Here is an 18,067-nt window from a genome sequence, read left to right on the forward strand (position 1 = left end):
ATAATCCGTCGGCAATCGATGAATCGAAAAGCTCGCAAGGTGGTATATTGGAAGGGTTGAGGGCACTGATGGCGTCGTAGTCACCGGAACATTCTGGCGGCATGGTAAAAATTTGTTCTTTATCAATGGCATGCACGTCCAAGAGATTCACCTTAAAACAGTTCGACGGGATACGGAAGGGGATTGATGAGGCAAAGAGCACTGTTTCCTTCAGAAATAGAGAGGGTTGAATAAGGCAGAAGAAGTGATCTTCGACTAAGGAAGAGGCTTGATGGCTCAAAGAATGCAGCTTCGTTCCTAATGCCGTCAGAGAACACGGGGAGCAACACAGCTGCTGTCGGAGGAATTTCAATGCCTTCTTTGACGACGAGTTTGTGTACGGCGGGCTGAAGGCGGCTGGTTGGTTGGTCGTAAAACGGGAAAAGTTCAAGCTCCGATCTTGCACAATCAATAACGGCATGGTTACGCGATAAAAAATCCCATTCAAGTATGATGTCGTGTGAGCATGACGAAAGGACAATAAACTCAACAATGTAGTGGTCCTTCGTGATCATCAGTCGGACAGTACAGGCGGCTGCAGGCTGAACCCGGTCCCCATTCGCTGTTTGCAAGGACATCATATTAAGAGGCGTCGTCACTTTTCGGAGCTTCGGGCAAAGTTTAGCGTCTATCACGGAAACGGCAGCACCACTATCCACTAGAGCATATGCTCGAGTACCTTCTACAAAAACTTCGACAATATTCGACGGCAATGTCCGAAGACTTGAGCACTTCGACAGCGCAGTTCTTGCCTCCTGAACTGCGGCGGTTAGTTTCCCTCGTGTTCAGGAGCTGGCCGACGACGCATGGGTGACAGGGAGCGACGACGGGGTAAAGGTGAGTGACCAAACATAGTACGCGGACATTCCCGTGAAGACGAGCTTGACTGAAGGTCAGAATTTTCCAGACGGGATGAAGAAAGGCCCATAAAGCTGTTCTGTGTCCGGGCGTCTGTGTATCCCGGCACGCGACGACGGCAGTAACGGGCGATATGGCCAGGGCCGCCACAAGCAAAACAGATGGGCCGGTTATGGCGCGTTCTCCAAGTATTGGCGACGAGGGGACCAGTCCATGCGGCAGACGGGTGAGTCGAGGCTGTGGTGGCAATGGGAGAAACCCAGGCGGTGGACGGCTGAGTCGGGGCTGAGGTATACGGTAGTCCCTGGAACGGCGGGGTGTGGTGTCGCTGCTGCCGCTTTTGTGCCTCAGCGTAAGTAAGAGGCGCGGTGACGTGGGGCTGCTGCAAGGGCACCGGCATAGCCTCGGAAATCTGCTCCTGGACCACATGTCAGAGCATGGGAGCCAATGGTGGTGGATGTCGCAGTGGGTGTTGGTGCAAGAGTTCCTGGCGTTGAGCAAAAAGCAGCAGAGAAAGCTGCCGAGCCACTTCCTCTCGCACGAAGTCTTTCATTTGTGCGAGAAGATTTGTCTGGTCAGTCATAGCGTCCAGTGCGGTCACTGGTTGGATTGTGTGGAATGAGCGTCGCGTCTGAGCTCGTTGCCTCCGCAATTCATCATAGGTTTGGCACAAAGTCACTACTTCTGCCACAGTGCTAGGAGACTTCTCGAGAAGCATCTGGAAAACGTCATCGTCGACGCCCTTCATAATGGGCTGTATCTTCGCACTCTCGCTCATGGAAGCATTGACGCGCTGGCAGAGATCGATCACATCTTCTATATATGATGTGAAAGTTTCACCTGGCTGCTGTGCCCGTGTGCGCAGACGTTGTTCGGCGCGTGGCTTCCGTAAGGCAGGACGACCAAAAACGGCACGTATTGCCTCCTTGAAGGCGGACCAATTCGCGAACTCGGCTTCGTGGTTCGTATACCACAGCTTGGCCACGTCGGTGAGATAAAAATTGACAGTGCCTAACTTAGCAGCGTCATCCCACCTGTTGGGTCCACTGACTTTCTCGTATGACGACAGCCGGTCCTCAACGTCCTGGTCTTCGGTGCCGGCAAAGATCGGGGGGTCTCGCTGATGAACCGGGCCGGGGCAAGTAGCGGCCGCGAGAGGTATTGTTTGTTGGGCAGCGTCAACTTGCATGGTCGACGGCAGGGTGCGGGATCGGAGTTCCAGGTCGTAGGCGATGTGGTTACCCAGCACAATCCACCAAATGTAAAGAGGTTTATTGGGCGAACCAAACGGGCAGGTGGGAGATTGGAGATAGCGACAGGACGAGGAAGATGGAGGAGCTCGAGCGCCGATCTCGTGGTGCCTTACTCTGCGATGATGCTTGCTGTTCCCTTTAGTTGTCATCATTCTTTCATTATAATACTGTCATCGAGGCAGCACAAGCAATTTCTTGTATTTATGGCCACGAGGAATGTTGTCCATCATTCGCTCGCAACGCTGGAGTTGCGAGCGAATGATGGACTGGGCACTCTGTACACAGTCAAAAGAACTGGGCACTCTGTACACAGTCAAAAGCATTGACAATACGTGGCAGTGAATAGAAATTCTTCAGTGTGATCTTCATCGATTGCCGGAAATTGACACAGAAACAAATCGAACCCTATTTCTTTGTGACGTGGTGCACCACAGATTTTCATGGGCTTTTTGAATACCTGGTAGTAGTTTTCATCTTATACACTTCTATATTTTAGATTTCACTGTTACCTGTTGTACCTGTTATGTGTTGCACTAAACTATAGCAACGCTCATTGTATACTCACAAACGTTATTTTTACCTTTTTCTCACAAGAATGTATCTTTATATTTTCTTATACGCCATTTTGTTATTTACCAATTTCTTTCCTTTATCGCTGTTTCAATCTGCTGTTGTATAATCAGGAACATTGCATTGCCTCTTGTACCTACAAACTTGTTTTGTTGTGGCATTTTTTACCACTCCCTTCTGTATTGTTTGTGGAGCCTGAGGGTAAATAATAAACAAATAAAGCAGCCAAAACGGCGATGACTAATGAGTATAATGGCATTGTGGTAGAAGGCAGCTGGATGACTCTTTTGGGAACGAATAATTGACATGGCGTGAAGAAAACCGTACCGTCGGATATAGCTTTTCATGAAACTAGTACGAATGCAAAACAGCATGGAGAGGTGTAGGTGTCGTCGTTAACGCCAAGTTTAGCGGCAAATGGGTGACGACGGAGCCTCGTTATTTGGTGTGCATATTTCAAACTCAGCCCAAGCCCAGTCGATGACGGCGTTTTGACGCAGCAAAGCATCATACCTCGAGATAATGGTATAGGAGCACTAAGAAAGAACAACCAACTCTATCGTATACAGAACGTCCTGGATTGTCACCCGTGCTGTAGCGCTTAAGGATGGGGAGGAGCTGGAACCTGAGGTGCTGGTACGTTGTATGCTCGCAAAAGGACTGCGGTTGGTTGAACAGGTGGTGCAATGGGTGTGCGAAGGGACAGTCCAAAAAAAAGGCGTCTTGACCTTAAAATCGAGTGGAGAAATTCAGAATCGGCCAAAGAAACAGCAGCACTGGTATCTAGAAGAGCGACTGCAGCGACAATTTTGACGAGCGTGTCAGTAAGAATGGCAGGTGGCGAATGAGTACTTAGGCTAACCAAAACCTGCACAGTTCTTGCCTCAGGAACTGCGTTGTCTAGTTTCCCTCTTCGTTAGGCACGGACCATCCACGCATAAGGTGAGAGGCAGTGCGTTGAGCGCGAGCAAAAATGTCCCAATCGGAAGCGCTGGTCGTCCTGGTATCGAGCTTGCGTAACGAGTGGACGAGGCGTAATGCGCGTTGGAGTCAAGAGAGAAAAATGGCTCTCGGTGGTTCTCATTGGTAACGTGTGGCCGGCGGCGGCAATGCCTTGTGACGACATACGAAAAATGTAGGGGGATCGTCGAGAATGCACCACGGGTTGGTGGTGTGAGTGCCGGAGCTGTAGACTGGAGGTGGGGATAGCTCACAGGTGGCCAGAACGGAGGTGCAGGCACTTTACAAGTTTGCAAGGCCGCAGCCGTGGCGTAGGTGAGTAGAGCAGTCACAAGATTATACTCGCGGGCAGCTGGTTGCACCTCAACAACTTCTCCTTGAATGGCGCCATTGAAAGACAAAGGTAGAGGTGGTGTAGGTTGTTGTACGAAGGGCACGGAGGAGAGCTGGCATGCGAATTTTTCGTGGACAAAGCTTTTACTTTGGCTATCAGCGAATCCTAGTCATGAACGCTGGTCATGTTAGACAATGATGCGAAGTAGTGCGCTGGAGGACGTATTATCAGAACTCACTGCTTGCAATTCATCGTAGCTTTTGAACAACCTATTGACGTCATTTACTGTGATCGGGCTTCTGGTCAAGAGCATTTGAGAAGAGTTAGTCTCAACCTTTTTTGTGATGTTCCTGATATTTTCGGTTACGTCAATGCGGCGCCCACACGTCTGTAGAAATCATTGACGTCTTCAATACAACTCATAAAAAATGCACTCATGCCTCCTCTGAGCTTGTAGTAAACTTGGCCGTATACAAAATACTCTCAGACCATCTCTTGATTTCGGTTAGGGTGTTAGTAGCAGCAAGCCGCACAAAAAGAGCACAATTCCTTTTAGGTTAGAGTTGCCTTATAGGCCTTTATTCCGCAAGACAAGAAAATACTGTGACGCCTCACGAACAATTTTTCGAGATTTGTACCTAGCAATATGCAACGCTCATGTTAAACTTGAATAAAATGAACCCAGTTTCAGGTTTCATGACTGCGCCTGCTCATGGAGCAAAATACTTGGATCACTAGTCTTATTTAAGACACTGTTTCGGCAAGTGAACTTGCCTTCATCAAAACTGTTGCTCTCATGTTTTAGCATTGTAAAAGCAGGTCTGTTAGTAAATCGTTGGCTCTAGCAACACCCTATAATGAAACAAGTGTTCACTGCTTCAGCACTCCTTCTTATTCCAAGCTTCTTATTTTTTGCAGATGTGTGACGCATATGCCTCCCACGGCAATATAAGCACAACACTTCAGCTGTCTTTATTTATAAAAAGCTTGCTTGCCAGTACCCAAGTTTAACAAGTTTATTGATTGATATGTAGAGTTCAACGTCCCAAAACTACCCTATGAATATGAAAGATGCCATAGTGGAGGGATCCAGAAATTACGACCACATAGAGCTATTCAACGTGCGCCTAAATCTAAGCACACAGGCCTACAGCATTTCCGGCTGCATCGAAAATGCTGCTGCCGCAGCCAGGATTCATTCCCGCGACCTGCGGGTCAGCAGCCAAGTACCTCAGCTACTAGGCTACCGTGGCAGGCCGTTTAACAAATTCAAAATAGCATGATGTAATAATCGTCAAATTACACAAAGAAATGAAAGCGGAAGCTTAATTTCAATTGGGAATAGCGCTGAAAAGAAAGCAAGAAAACGCTATAAAAAGGGGTAATATTTCTGTGTTCTCATGACGACACCTCCTGACGTCGTGACGGGATAAATTCACTCATATCCACTAAGTGAATTCTTCGGATGCCATCACAGAAGAAAATGACAGGAACACGGGTGGCAACGGTGCTGTATTCAGAAAGAAGTGAGCGATTTTGAGTACTTCATACTAATTTACGGGAAGGCAGTGAGCCGTCCCTCTCATAGGTGCATTTAAAGATTTGTTCAGAAAACATTTATTGCCACAAAACGTCAATAACACTCAACAGAACATTTCCTTCTTGGACATACTCAAACAGTGATGACAAAACAGGCGTCATTTACATAAACACGGGTATGAGATCACGTTGAAAAAACATGTACATTTCTTTAAAGATTTAAGGCATTTATGCCTATAAATTGTTCTAACGCATTTACGCCTTGTCATGCACTTGTAGGTGACTAACATACACAGCGACAATCATGGCTATGCTTTTCAGTAGCAAAATTTGAGCTTCTTAGCAGATTTTAGTATATATTTCTATCCGCTACTTAGCCAAAAGGAACAATTTAAGTAGAAAACCGAAATTCCAATTTTTAACGTGCGCAGTATATACATTGGCAGCGTATATACTTTTAGTCATGATGGAGACCATCCAGTGTGACACATTTGCACTGTACACGCGCTGAGAAGTGCGTGAAAACTTTATTGTAGGTGTATGGCGGTATTTAGCGAGGCGGGCCTACAAGCACTAGGACTGAGGCGGCTTCCTGGGCGTGCCGGAGACGGTGGAGAATATATTTCAGCATTTAAAAACTGCTGAAAATAAAAAATATGTATATTTATTATTACGAGCGTAGCGTTAAGAAAAAGAAGAATATTTTCCCGCAGCTTCACCTGGTTTGAAATAAAAATGCGTTGTTTATCATTTCAAATAAACACGAAGTTTCTATTGATGACATTAATGTCATCAATGTGCCTTGGTGGGTGCCTTGGTGGGCATACAAAGCATGTTTTCTAATGAAAACTTGGAGCGTGTTTCGACGGAACACTGAAGAAGCTAATGTACAACCTCAGGTGTTTGAATAATTCTCATGGAACGCAAATATTACCGAAGATCTTATAAAATTACCTGCTATTATGTTTTGTTTATAAGACAAACATCATATTTTAAAACTCAAAGCAAACAATTTTTTCAGGCATAGGAACTTTTTCCTGCTAAACGTTAGGATGAGCATTTTAGGTGATATGGTCAATATCACAGCTGCTTGGCGCCACACCATACCTGAATAATTTGCTGAAATAACGAGAGCACGCTTTGTCAGCTTAATACATTCACACAACTGAGCACACAAAAGTAAACGCTTACTTATCAACTTATGCAGAACTCGCGCATAAAATTGTGCACTAGAAGTGTGGGAAAAACACTATGAATACCATGTAGCGCTTGCGTCACCTTAATACAATAGAAAGGTAAATGATTTCAAGCAGCACTCATTTCATAGATAAATAATTCAGCAAACGCACACCAATCACACATGACCCCTGAAAGAAAATTCACCGTCAGTTTTAACAATATCATCGAAAGCACACTGTAAAAATGTTTGGTGACATTATCAACAAAAAGGCTTTCGTTGTTTATATATACATATAAAGTTACTATAGTGGGGCAGTATTTAGCTTCGTATGAGTTATTTACATGACGGGGCTTTTTACAATATTAGTAGTTTGACAAGTTCTAGTTCTCTCTCATAGCCATTGTTGAAATTAACATTCAGTTAAGAATGTTTGTATTTATTTATGCCTTGAATGCGATGCTATTTTCTTTTCAGCCTTCGCGCACCGAACCTCAGGATGTTATCGTCATTAGTGACTCTCCGGCAAGTGTTTTATCTCAATACAATATATAAAATCAGCTACGTTAAGCAAAGCGGTTACATAGCGTCTACCTATAGAAAACATATAGAAATCTTCGCACAGCACAGTATCATTGCATATACTTCAGTATTGCTAATCTCCGATCCCCTGGTTTTATGGGTACGTGTCATCAGCTTATTGAAACGGAAGGAATTCTAGAACATCGCAGAAGACACTAGGAAAGTTCTCTTATCGAATGCCCAGAACATACTTACCTTCGCGCAAAAGGGCAACACAGGAAATATCAGATGCTAAAAGGCTGCTCTCAGCTGATATGCTTCGCTCCGCAAAGATCTTTTACGGTAAAAGACATGAAGGGCAAGAGTAACGAGCAGGCGTTGAAATGAACTGGACATCTGATAAATAGAGCAGACTCATTGAATAGTACAATATAAGTATGCAGCGTGTTGTATAAGGTTAGTGAAACAAAAGTGTGTGAATGTGACTGAGGGGGTTACTAAAAAATTCCTCCGATGACTTTCAGGTTGTGGCGCAACGTCAAATTGTTAACTTCAAATTCTATGAGAACGTATTACAATATCGCATTTTTAAGTGCGGTTCCAGCTGAGAGGTTATTCAATTTGGCACTCACAGGGGGCAGCACAGTGGACAAACGAATGTGTAGGGACCTACACAGCCGCTTCTCGAGGTACAAAGCGAATAATAATTTTGCGAAAATTTAGTGACTAGTTAACGTATGGTAATAAAAAGTTACGTAGTGGAGGTCTCCGGACAGCTCGAGCAACTAGGCCTCCCTAAGATGCACGTGAATCTAAGGAGGTGGGTTTACTGTCATGGAAATGCAAGGCCAAGCTCAACAGCCGCGATTCTATCTCCCGGCCTTTGGCTGAGCAGTAGACTGTGGTATACTAGTGCACCAGCTGAACAGGTTTGCATGGTGGTTTGCTCAACCCAGATGAAATGTAATACAGTTGATGGCTTCGACGGGGCCTGGCACAAGTGATGTTTTGCTCTGCGTAATCTTCTTTGTACAAGTAATCACTTAATCGTGCGAAAACGTCTCAAGCAATTGTGGCAATGCAGTTAACTTCCCACCAACCCTACAGCACGTGGATTTATTACGTTATGATAACCTTACCACTGATGCAGCTGAACACCAATCCCGTCTCAGCTCATTTTGTCAGCAGGACAGAGGAGGGTCATTTATTTTTCTAAGCGTGATTTTGCGTACAATATTTCGATGATACAAGGAGAGCCACAAGATTAGTCTTTTTCAACTTGCCTTCCAACCTAGATGCAAACCTCTTGAAATTTTGTGTAAAGTGAAAAGTGAATTTTTTGCTATGCCTGAACCATTGGAGTCAACACTTAAGGAAGTTGGTAGCGAAGGATTATTCGAACGCTTTTCTCTACATTATGAAAAGGCACAAAAGTTTGAGCTAAATGGACTCTGCATGGCATACATCTAATTACGATTAAAACCTAAATAGGGTTTTGCATTTAAGAAGTAGTTGACAAGGATTATTGTAGCATTGCGTGTGTGAAATCGCTTAGCTAAAATAACTACCCGAAAGTGCTGAGCTACCACGGGTTCCCTAATTTCGAGACTACAGTGTAGGGCCGCTTATGCAGCCTTACCTAAACTTGAAAAAGTCTCATTCTTGCACAGCAATGCCACCCAAGGGTCCCTAACTCACTCTAAGAAACTCCTGCAATGCTTCACTTAGTGATACTTGAACGGTGTGCTGTTCTGAGACGTGCAGTGTCAAAGTACACGCAACCTGCCTAGAAAACAGGTCCCCAGTAAAACACTGGCAGCTAGACAGTTTTTACTGTAAGTTTGTAAAGGCTGTTGTTAAAATGATAGAGGCAATGAAGCTTGTGTTCCTGCTGGTGTTTCTCTTTCTAAATTGTTATGCTGTACTGTTTCTAGTCTCCACCACCATTAAGCCCTGTTGCTGGTCCAAGCTGGGTAAGTGGTTTATTCCGAGAAAAAACTATGTTTCTATTCAGATTCGCAAAATGTTTATCATATTTTCTACCGCGTATCAATGCAAACTGTATTCAAGGCATTAAATATAGCAATCACACTGGTACTAATTGTGCATGACTCACAGTTATCAAAGAACGACAATATAACTGTATTCATGCAGAAAGAATGAAACAACATTAGAACACATATCCAGCAATCTCGCTAAAAACCATGCTGATTGATTCTAGGTAGTTTGTGACCCACAATCAAGCTCTTCGGGATTGCGCATCATGGGATATTTCTCGCTAATTCTGATCTTTTTGGTTCGCGAGGCAAGGCTACCATAATAAAACATAGTACACATGCAGTGTGCTTTAGCGGATTCTTGTTTGAATGAAACCATAGTCTTATACAATAATACCTATAGAGCAATGTGGTGCTGCAATCGTGTACCTCCATAGAAATTATGGGAAGTACAGGCTTAGAATTGGATAGGGTTATCTAGAAAGCTGTGCCGAGGCTTTTTTTACAGTTTCAGTTTCATTCTTCGCGCAGCGCGGGTAGTGCGGTGCGATAAAGAGCACTCAAACAGTGCCTTTGTTGTTCGAAGAAGCTGAAGACTACTAGGTCTTTTAATTTGATGCGACATTGGATACGAGTCGTATTTGACAGTTTAAACGAAACGTCGTCCACTCCCCGCTGCTCGTAGATGTAGCGACTCATGCCAGTGCAGGATACTTCATCGAGTTTGTGTTTTTTCACGCGCGCGTCTTGCCTAAACCCATTAGAAACGACGGTTAAACAAAGCAGACACACCGTCAACGGTCTTTTCACTTGACTTCACAACAAAACGACAGGTACATTTGGGGCAGAGACCCGGACGACCTTTTCGATAGACGCACCTGGCATCGCAGCAGATGGAACGTTAAGTGTGTGTCTCTTAATACTGTACTGTTATTCCCATAAATAGATATTGCGTACTTTCGAGGTCAAGTCAAGTGTGTTTCTTTAGAAGTGTTGTCAGAAATAATTCATTTTACATTGACACTAAGTCTGGAAACGAATGACGGAGCAATACATACCCTGGTAGCTACATTTGTCCAGGTGTCAATCACCTCTGCCTCATGGTCAAGGAAACAATTAGCAACAAGATTTACAAGTAAAAGAGTAAAGCAGTTTTCAATTAGGTTGACTTCATGTCACTTTGTTTTACACTCGGAAAAGAAGTGTCCCGTATCTCAAGAATGTAATCCATCCGAAGCGAATTCGAAGCTCGTACTTCCCATATTTCCCATGGACGTACAAGCACCGCTGAAGGAACCCTGTAGACACTAGCGCCAGACTAAACTCTAGTTATTACTGTATGAAACCCTATGGACGAAACTTTTCATGTTCATGAAAAGTCATGACGCATTTAATGTTTTTGCCGGAACAAACAATTAGCTAAGAGAATGTACCTGTTTCCATTCTCAGTTACTCATTGTCACGCTATTACTTTTTCAGGCTGGAAGCCCCCCAGGACCCCAAGGTTACTCAAATATTCCGGTATGTCAGTAATCTTTTGATAACTGTGTACTCATCGGTGTCCAGAAAAGGCACCACGCAATAACTGTACTGGTGGAAAAAATGGCAGATCTCACGTACATTGGGAATCGATAGTATGCGAAGCACGAATGAGAAATGTAGATATGTCACTTGAAAACGAACACAACGCCACAAGTTCGAAGTCAGTGAGGCCGTACATGACTTCCATGTCATGATTATCATATATGGATTTGTCTTTTAGCTTCGTCATCTATTCACGACACGTGACACGCAATTTGGTATATGTGAAGCTAGCGAAACGGTGGCGAGCATGTAATTAGCGTGGCATGTTGTCACACTGTTGCATGACATGAGTGCCAGGATTATTATGTTTGCACCAGTCATATATTTCCTCTATTGACGTCTCGTAACAGCAAACTTGGTATATGTGGAGCTATCGATAGGGCCGGAGCGCGTCATGAAGGGCCCAGTGTACTCCAATGTAGCGTTGACGCGCGCGCACGCTGGGCACAGCGACGCTACGTTAGCGAAACGCGAGCACTATTTAGTCCGACGCCTGGCGCAACTAGCGTCCGTCGGCGCGGCCCGACGGCAACCGGCGCGAAATGAGATATGCTGTATTTCGCGGCGATGCATTACCAAGACCAACGCGTTGCCCAGACAACACTGCGTCTTCCTCTTTTTGTGACAGAAGGACGCCGGACGTGCTGAAACGCGCATGCGTCAAAGCAACGCAGCGCGGCGCGCACCTGCGAGTATATGCAGGACCGGCGCCTGGCGTGGCAACGCCGGCGATATGCGACGAAATTAACGCCGGCAAGCACGTGCATTGTTTCACATCGAAATGTATTGCCGCCTTGACTGTGGCATGCAGTCATGTTCTCACATCAAACACATCTCATGATTTTCATGTTTGCACCAGTCGCCTACCTTCGTCATCCATTGGTGTCTCGTAATACCAAATTTGGCCTATATGAAGCTAGGGAAGCGGCCACGAGTGCATCATCATTGTGGCAATTAGGCATGCTGTTAAATGACATGCATGTCATGATTATCATCCTTGGATGTGTCATATACCTATGTGGTCCGTTCGCCCCACGTAATGCCGAGTTTGGTACATGTGAAGCTATCGAAACGGCCGTGAGCGCATCATGGCGTTACAGTCATGGTGTTACATGACACACATCATATGTTTATCATGTTTGCGCCAGTATCATACCTTCGTCATTCATTCACGTCCCGTGCTACCAAATTTGGTATAAGTGAAGCTAGTGAAACGGCTGCCAGCCCACCACTAGAGCGGCATGTAGACATGTTGTTACATGACACGCACCTCATCATTATCAAGTTTGCAGCAGTCACATACCTTCGTCATCTATTCATGTACTGAATTACCAAATTAGGTATATGTGACGCTAGCGAAACGGCCACGAGCGCATTATGAGCGTGGCCAATAGTCATGTTGTTACATGATACGCAGGTCATAATTTTCGTGTTAGGGTCCGTCGCTTGTGTTCGCCATGCAATCATGCCCTACCTTACCAGCTTTGCAACATGCCATGTGAGTTAAACCGCCGCAAGAGCTGCAGGACCATGTAATCTGAATCATCATGACATTCATGACATGTATGTCATAATTTGCATGGTATGACTAGTCAAATATGTTCTTCATATCGTCGTGTTGTGCCATACCAAGTTTCATTTCGCATCGATACCATTATATATATATATATATATATATATATATATATATTGTGAGCAATATTTATGCGTCCCATCTTTTCATTTGTACATGCTCATCATCACCAGTCAAGTTTAGGTTGTGGGGCACATACTTGAGTCAATAAAGGAGAGTCTTGAGTGTACTTGACGTCATCTTACAAGTGGTGGAGAGTGCTGCCCGGTTCCTCCTCCCTCTCGCGTTCTCGGACACCCCAGCATCTTCTAGAACACATCCCTGTAGCTCCGTTCATGCTGCCGCTTAAGCGACCTGTGTCCAGTAATGTTGCAAGCCGCCCAGCCCAGCGTGTCAGCTTCGCCACCGCTCCCACTGCCAAGAAACCCTTCTCACCTGGTCACCAGCCCTCAAAAGCATCCTCCGTTGTTTGCAGGGCTTCCGGGTGAAGACGTTGAAAACTGGCTAGAGGAGTGTGACCGCGTGAGTGTTATGAACAACTGGGATAAGCCTGCGAAACTCACCCACGTTGCATTCTACTTGAGCGGCGTCGAAAAAACGTGGTTTTCAACCACGCCACAGATTTTCCGACATGGCCCGCCTTTACACGCCAGCTCCGCCATATTTTTGCCAACCCGTCAGTGCGCCCGGATATCGCCAAAAAGAAGCTTGGTGCACGTGTGCAACGCCGCGGCGAGTCTTACACTTCTTACATTGAAGATGCTCTCGCCCTTTGCCCCCGCATCGACAACCATATGGCGGAAAACGACCGTGTGTGCCACCTGCTAAAAGGAATTGCGACTGTTGCTTTTAATGCGCTTGTGGCGCAAAATCCCCTAACCGTAGCCGATGTCGTCGCAACCTGTCATCGCCTTGAGGAGCTTCAGACCACTCGGGTACAACCTGATATGTCTGATCTGAGCTCAAGTCATGATATAACAGAGCTGCGTGCATTCATACGCTCTATCATTCGCGAGGAACTTCATGCGCAGGCTTCACCTCGCCACCTCGATATCCGAACGATGCCACCCACTACTAGTTTACGCGACGTCGTGAGGGAGGAACTGGCCTTGATGACCGGTACACCAGTTCTGAATTCACATCTCATGCCTATTCCAAGTTATGCCCACGTTGCGGCAACGACATCTACGCCCCACCAAAGCCTGGCCTCGATGATTGTCACACCTGTCCCGAGCTCATACCCTGCGGCCATGCCAACGTATGCTCAGGTTGCTGCTAAGACACCTGCATCCCAGCAAAGCCCAATGCAGCTATTAGCGCCTGAAGTGCATGGTTCGCTAAACTCACTCGCACCGTGACCATATTCTCAGCCTTACAACGCCTGGCGCAGTTCGGGGCCGACTTGCTTCTATTGTGGCATCCGTGGTCATATTTCAAGGTTTTGCCGACACCGTCAGCACGACGAACGACGAAGCTACAATAACCTTGATCGGGACGGCTTCTACGCCACTGGACCACCCTATTGCCGGCTGTATCCGAACAGCACACGTCGGTCGCCGTCTCCGCAGAACTTTGTCCCAGTTGGCAGTTCCCGGTTCTCACGTCGTCGCTTACCTTCACCGATGCGGCGTTCCTCTTCTCCTCTCCGACCGTCTACTTCAATTCCCTACCGCAAACTAGAAAACTAAACAGTGCAGCTTCGGGAGGGAAAGCTGCATCTTTCAAACTGCGCCAAACTCCTCCGGACCGCCCATCTAATGTTTTATTGGTGTATGTTGAAGGTATACAGACAGAGGCACTGGTAGACACAGGCGCATTACTTTCTGTAATTTGTGCAGACTTTTGTGCCCGCTTGAAAAAGTTAGGACGCCCAATGATGGTCCTCCCCTTCGTTGCGCAGATGGAGTCCCTATTCAGCCTTCAAGCGTTTGCACAGTCCGCGTTTTCATAGATGGCATCCTTCACCACATTCAGTTTCTTGTACTTCCTTTGTGCAATCACACAGTAATTTTAGGATGGGACTTCCTTTCTTCGGCATCAGCTTTCATATCGTGTCGTCAGCGAGTCATTCAAATGTCAGCTACTAAGAGTTTATCCGATGTCGATCCATGCAGCATCTGTTTCGTTGCTGCCACTGATTGTTTCATTTCGCCAGGAGATGAACAACTTCTAACGATCGCTTCGGTTACTATAGGTAACGGTGACGTGCTCATAGCTCCATCAGTTCGCTCCAAACCGGTGGGGGTTACCATAGCACCCGGCCTTGTGCGGTTTAACGGTGGTAAAGCATTGGCACCGCCTTGAACCCCTTGGTCACGGCCTTGGTCACTGCCTTGAAAAGAAGAGTATTGAGTGTACTCGGCGCCATCTTACAAGATATATATATATATATATATATATATATATATATATATATATATATATATATATATATATATATATATATATTCAAATAGATCCTCCTTGAGAGCGGTCACAACGTGGTTTATTGCAACGTTTCGGCCTCGAGTCTGGCCTTCATCAGGATATGAATATATATATGCTCAAAATCACCGAAGTTCGCTAAGAATCGCTTCGTATTTAATACAATACTGCTGTCGATGTATCATTTATTTAGCGTTAGTAATTGCATATGGGCACTTCTATACAAGCCAAAGAGAAATAATAAAATACTAGGGATATAGCATAAAACCACCATTTTTATCTTGAAAAACAAAAGACACCAATTGAAAGACGACAGGGGAAGGCTTTACTCTTCGATGATGTTTCTTTGTCGACGCATCATTGTGATGTTGCAGCAGATAATCTGCAGCAGTAAGCAGCGTTGAGAAAAACCACATGACTCTTCATAAATGAAAAACTCTCACCGACGATAACATGAAACCCACTTAAGAAACCAGGACAACGAAAATGAATGGGAGCACTTATAAACGAATGGTAACGAAATGATGCTGGCAATTAATCGGGTGTAGTGCTGTGCAACGACTTGTTGGCTCGAGGAAACGCAGTCGCTGTTGTTAGTGTAGTAATAATCTGAGGGCCATTCAAAAGCCGTCTCTTAGCCCTAAGCACTTGATGTTTTCGGCCACTCCTGTAAAAGAAGTAAAAAAGGAAATTTGTGATCGCTCAACTCTGGAGTGGAAAACATACTAAAAAATTGCTTTGTCTTCGCATCGGGAGCTCATAACGACGGGAAGCACACAGACCCACATTTGATATTTTACAATAGTAGTTCCATAGCAGTATATGCTTAGCAGAACAAGAACTTACCAATGTAGATTAAAGCATGAAGTTTGATGATTTGTACGCTGAAGCCTATATTAGTCGGGTGATTTTCGAACCAGTGAGGTTTTACAAGCATGTTTATTTACAGTTATTGTACAAGTTAAGGGGACTCTGAAATTTAGTAATGAAATTGAAATGTCTGCAGCTAATAAGTGAAATGCTTATCCTAGCGTCACTCGCTCCACCTTTTGATCACACAGCCTATTAGGTTATTTCAACCAAAAACAGGTTTGTGCATTCAAAATGCCATCGAGAGCCTACAGAATAAGATGACTGAATCATATGTGTGACATCACTGAAGTGAACTCAGCTACGTAAAGCTACTCATGCAATATAGGTGCCATGTCTTAAAAAATTAAGAGCCATACCACTCAGGCAGCCTCATTTAAGTTTAGAAATTTCTGCTCATAACTCAAGAATGCCGCCAGATGGCCAGTAACTAGCCTTCAGGGGCTATTGTAGAGCTTTTAAGGTTTAAATTCGAATGGTGTACTGCTCTCAGATATGCACTGTCGATGTCCTTGCGACCTGCCCAGAAATTAGGTCTGTCAAAATTTACGCACCTAGACAATCCAACCCCAATTTTATAAATACTGGTGTCAAAATGTATATGAAGCACTGCTTAAAACCATTTCCAGAATACTGCCGTTTCCTATTATAAAATAACGTCATTGTAAATTGTTTATTCTCAGCAACCAAGGCCACTAAGCCCTGTTCCTGGTCCAAGTGGGGTAAGTGCATGATCTCTCGACGAACGATTGTATTATTCAGGCTCACAAAATTTCCCTCATGTTTTCTACCAGGTACAAGTGTGAAGTAGACTCAGGCTACTAAAGCACAAAATCGCACTAGTGCTATCTGCGAATTGATTTTCGACAGCGAGCAATAAATTGGACACAAGAAAGCATGAAAAAAAAAGATGCTCAAGTAGAGAAACAGACATTGCCAACAAATAAAATACATACAGGAGGACAAAAGTATAAAAAAAGCGAAATAGATATTGAATTGCATATAAGACAACAACACAAAAAGAAGGAGAACAAAGAAAGCAGAAGGAAATTGGAAGTCTACATTGTGGCGCTCGTCCTTCAGACTGGGCAAAGTTAGTGCGAAAGTGACTTGATGGGCAAAGTTAGAGCGAAAGTGACTTGATTTCCCGTCTTTCTATTCACCACGCATTTTTCACAATTTCGCGAAGGAAGCGTTGTTCATCGCTCCGTCTAATAATGAGTATAACACGAAAAATAAACTTGTCTTTACAGAAGTGGTTCAACGGTCACCGTGAATTGATAAAAGAAATTTGGCGCAGCCTCTTACGTTTGACAGCTATAGCACCACTGATAGTGAATGCCCCTGTGCAGACGCGTAGTGATACATCGCCATTTTATTGACTAACGTTCATATATAACGAATGAACAAACCCTTGCGGTTATACTTGCTTGTTATAGCTGTGGTAGTGAACGGTGACAGCAGAATGAGAAAATGTGGTGTGACCGCTAAAACAGCCATCGCCGAAAGGAGGCCAAACTTGGTCTAATGAAGGCTAAACTCGGGCAAAATCGTCCTAATACTTGGGCCATATTAGTGAAATAAACGCCACTGCTTCGATTGAGAGAAGCGATACGTGCGTCATGTGTGCTCTAATGAACGGCCGCCATTTTCCGTAGGAACAGCTTAAATAGAGAAGTTGGAGTTACAGTCAGTTGACGCAGCGTCATGTTTGGAATATATAGATGCAACGAGTGACACCGGAGCTAAGGGTGATGCTGCCATCTGGCTTTGTGTTAATGCATTCACAACATTGAACTTTTATTGAAAATTTTCCGAATGGAATGAACGCCTCTAAACGACGCGTTGGAGTTGTAATCGTGGATGTCAGGGTCATGGAGCTTGTTGCTGTAGTTTACGATGAGAATTGTAGCATGGGGCCCGTGCGCAGTGGGTAGCGTGCCCGGTCTCTTATGTCACGGACCGAAAGGGCTTTCGTTCAACTTCCATTGACAGGAACATTTTACCTTCTGTTAGTGCGTAAGTTTTGCGCGTCGTTTTCTGACATAAAAAGGTCTCTAATGTCATAGTGGACCCAGTCTGAAACATTTTTGAGTTTAAAAAAGGAGTGTGGCGAACGCGGTTTTAAATCTAAAGCTGTATATGGCTAAAAGAAGCACACACACAAAAAAAAACTCTTTGGCAGTGGTATGACGAGCGGTCTTCATAGGCTGTACTATCAGCTATGTCGTTCCTAGCGTCATATGCAACTACGTGTGCCATTGGCTGCAATGTAAATGACGTCATCCCTCTCGTCAAATCCGGGGTGCTGAGTGTGCAGGCATCAGTTTCTTCTGAGACCTTCAAAATGATTAGGACACAGAGACT

The 18,067-nt window shown here is 44.9% G+C and overlaps 1 protein-coding gene across 3 annotated transcripts in view; it reads left to right on the forward strand.

Moving 5' to 3' along the window:
• The window catches only part of LOC119167429 (uncharacterized), a 154,425-nt gene that overhangs the window by 28,781 nt on the left and 107,577 nt on the right, over nt 1–18,067 (forward strand). For all 3 annotated transcript variants that reach the window (XM_075866301.1, XM_075866303.1, XM_075866302.1), the window contains 4 exons: nt 7,208–7,255; nt 9,187–9,225; nt 10,729–10,770; nt 16,384–16,422. In XM_075866301.1, the coding sequence (XP_075722416.1) occupies nt 7,208–7,255; nt 9,187–9,225; nt 10,729–10,770; nt 16,384–16,422 (168 nt within the window). The remainder of the gene's footprint in view (nt 1–7,207; nt 7,256–9,186; nt 9,226–10,728; nt 10,771–16,383; nt 16,423–18,067) is intronic.

This window comes from Rhipicephalus microplus, chromosome 6, assembly GCF_043290135.1.
Source record: "Rhipicephalus microplus isolate Deutch F79 chromosome 6, USDA_Rmic, whole genome shotgun sequence".
Classification (NCBI taxonomy): domain Eukaryota; kingdom Metazoa; phylum Arthropoda; class Arachnida; order Ixodida; family Ixodidae; genus Rhipicephalus; species Rhipicephalus microplus.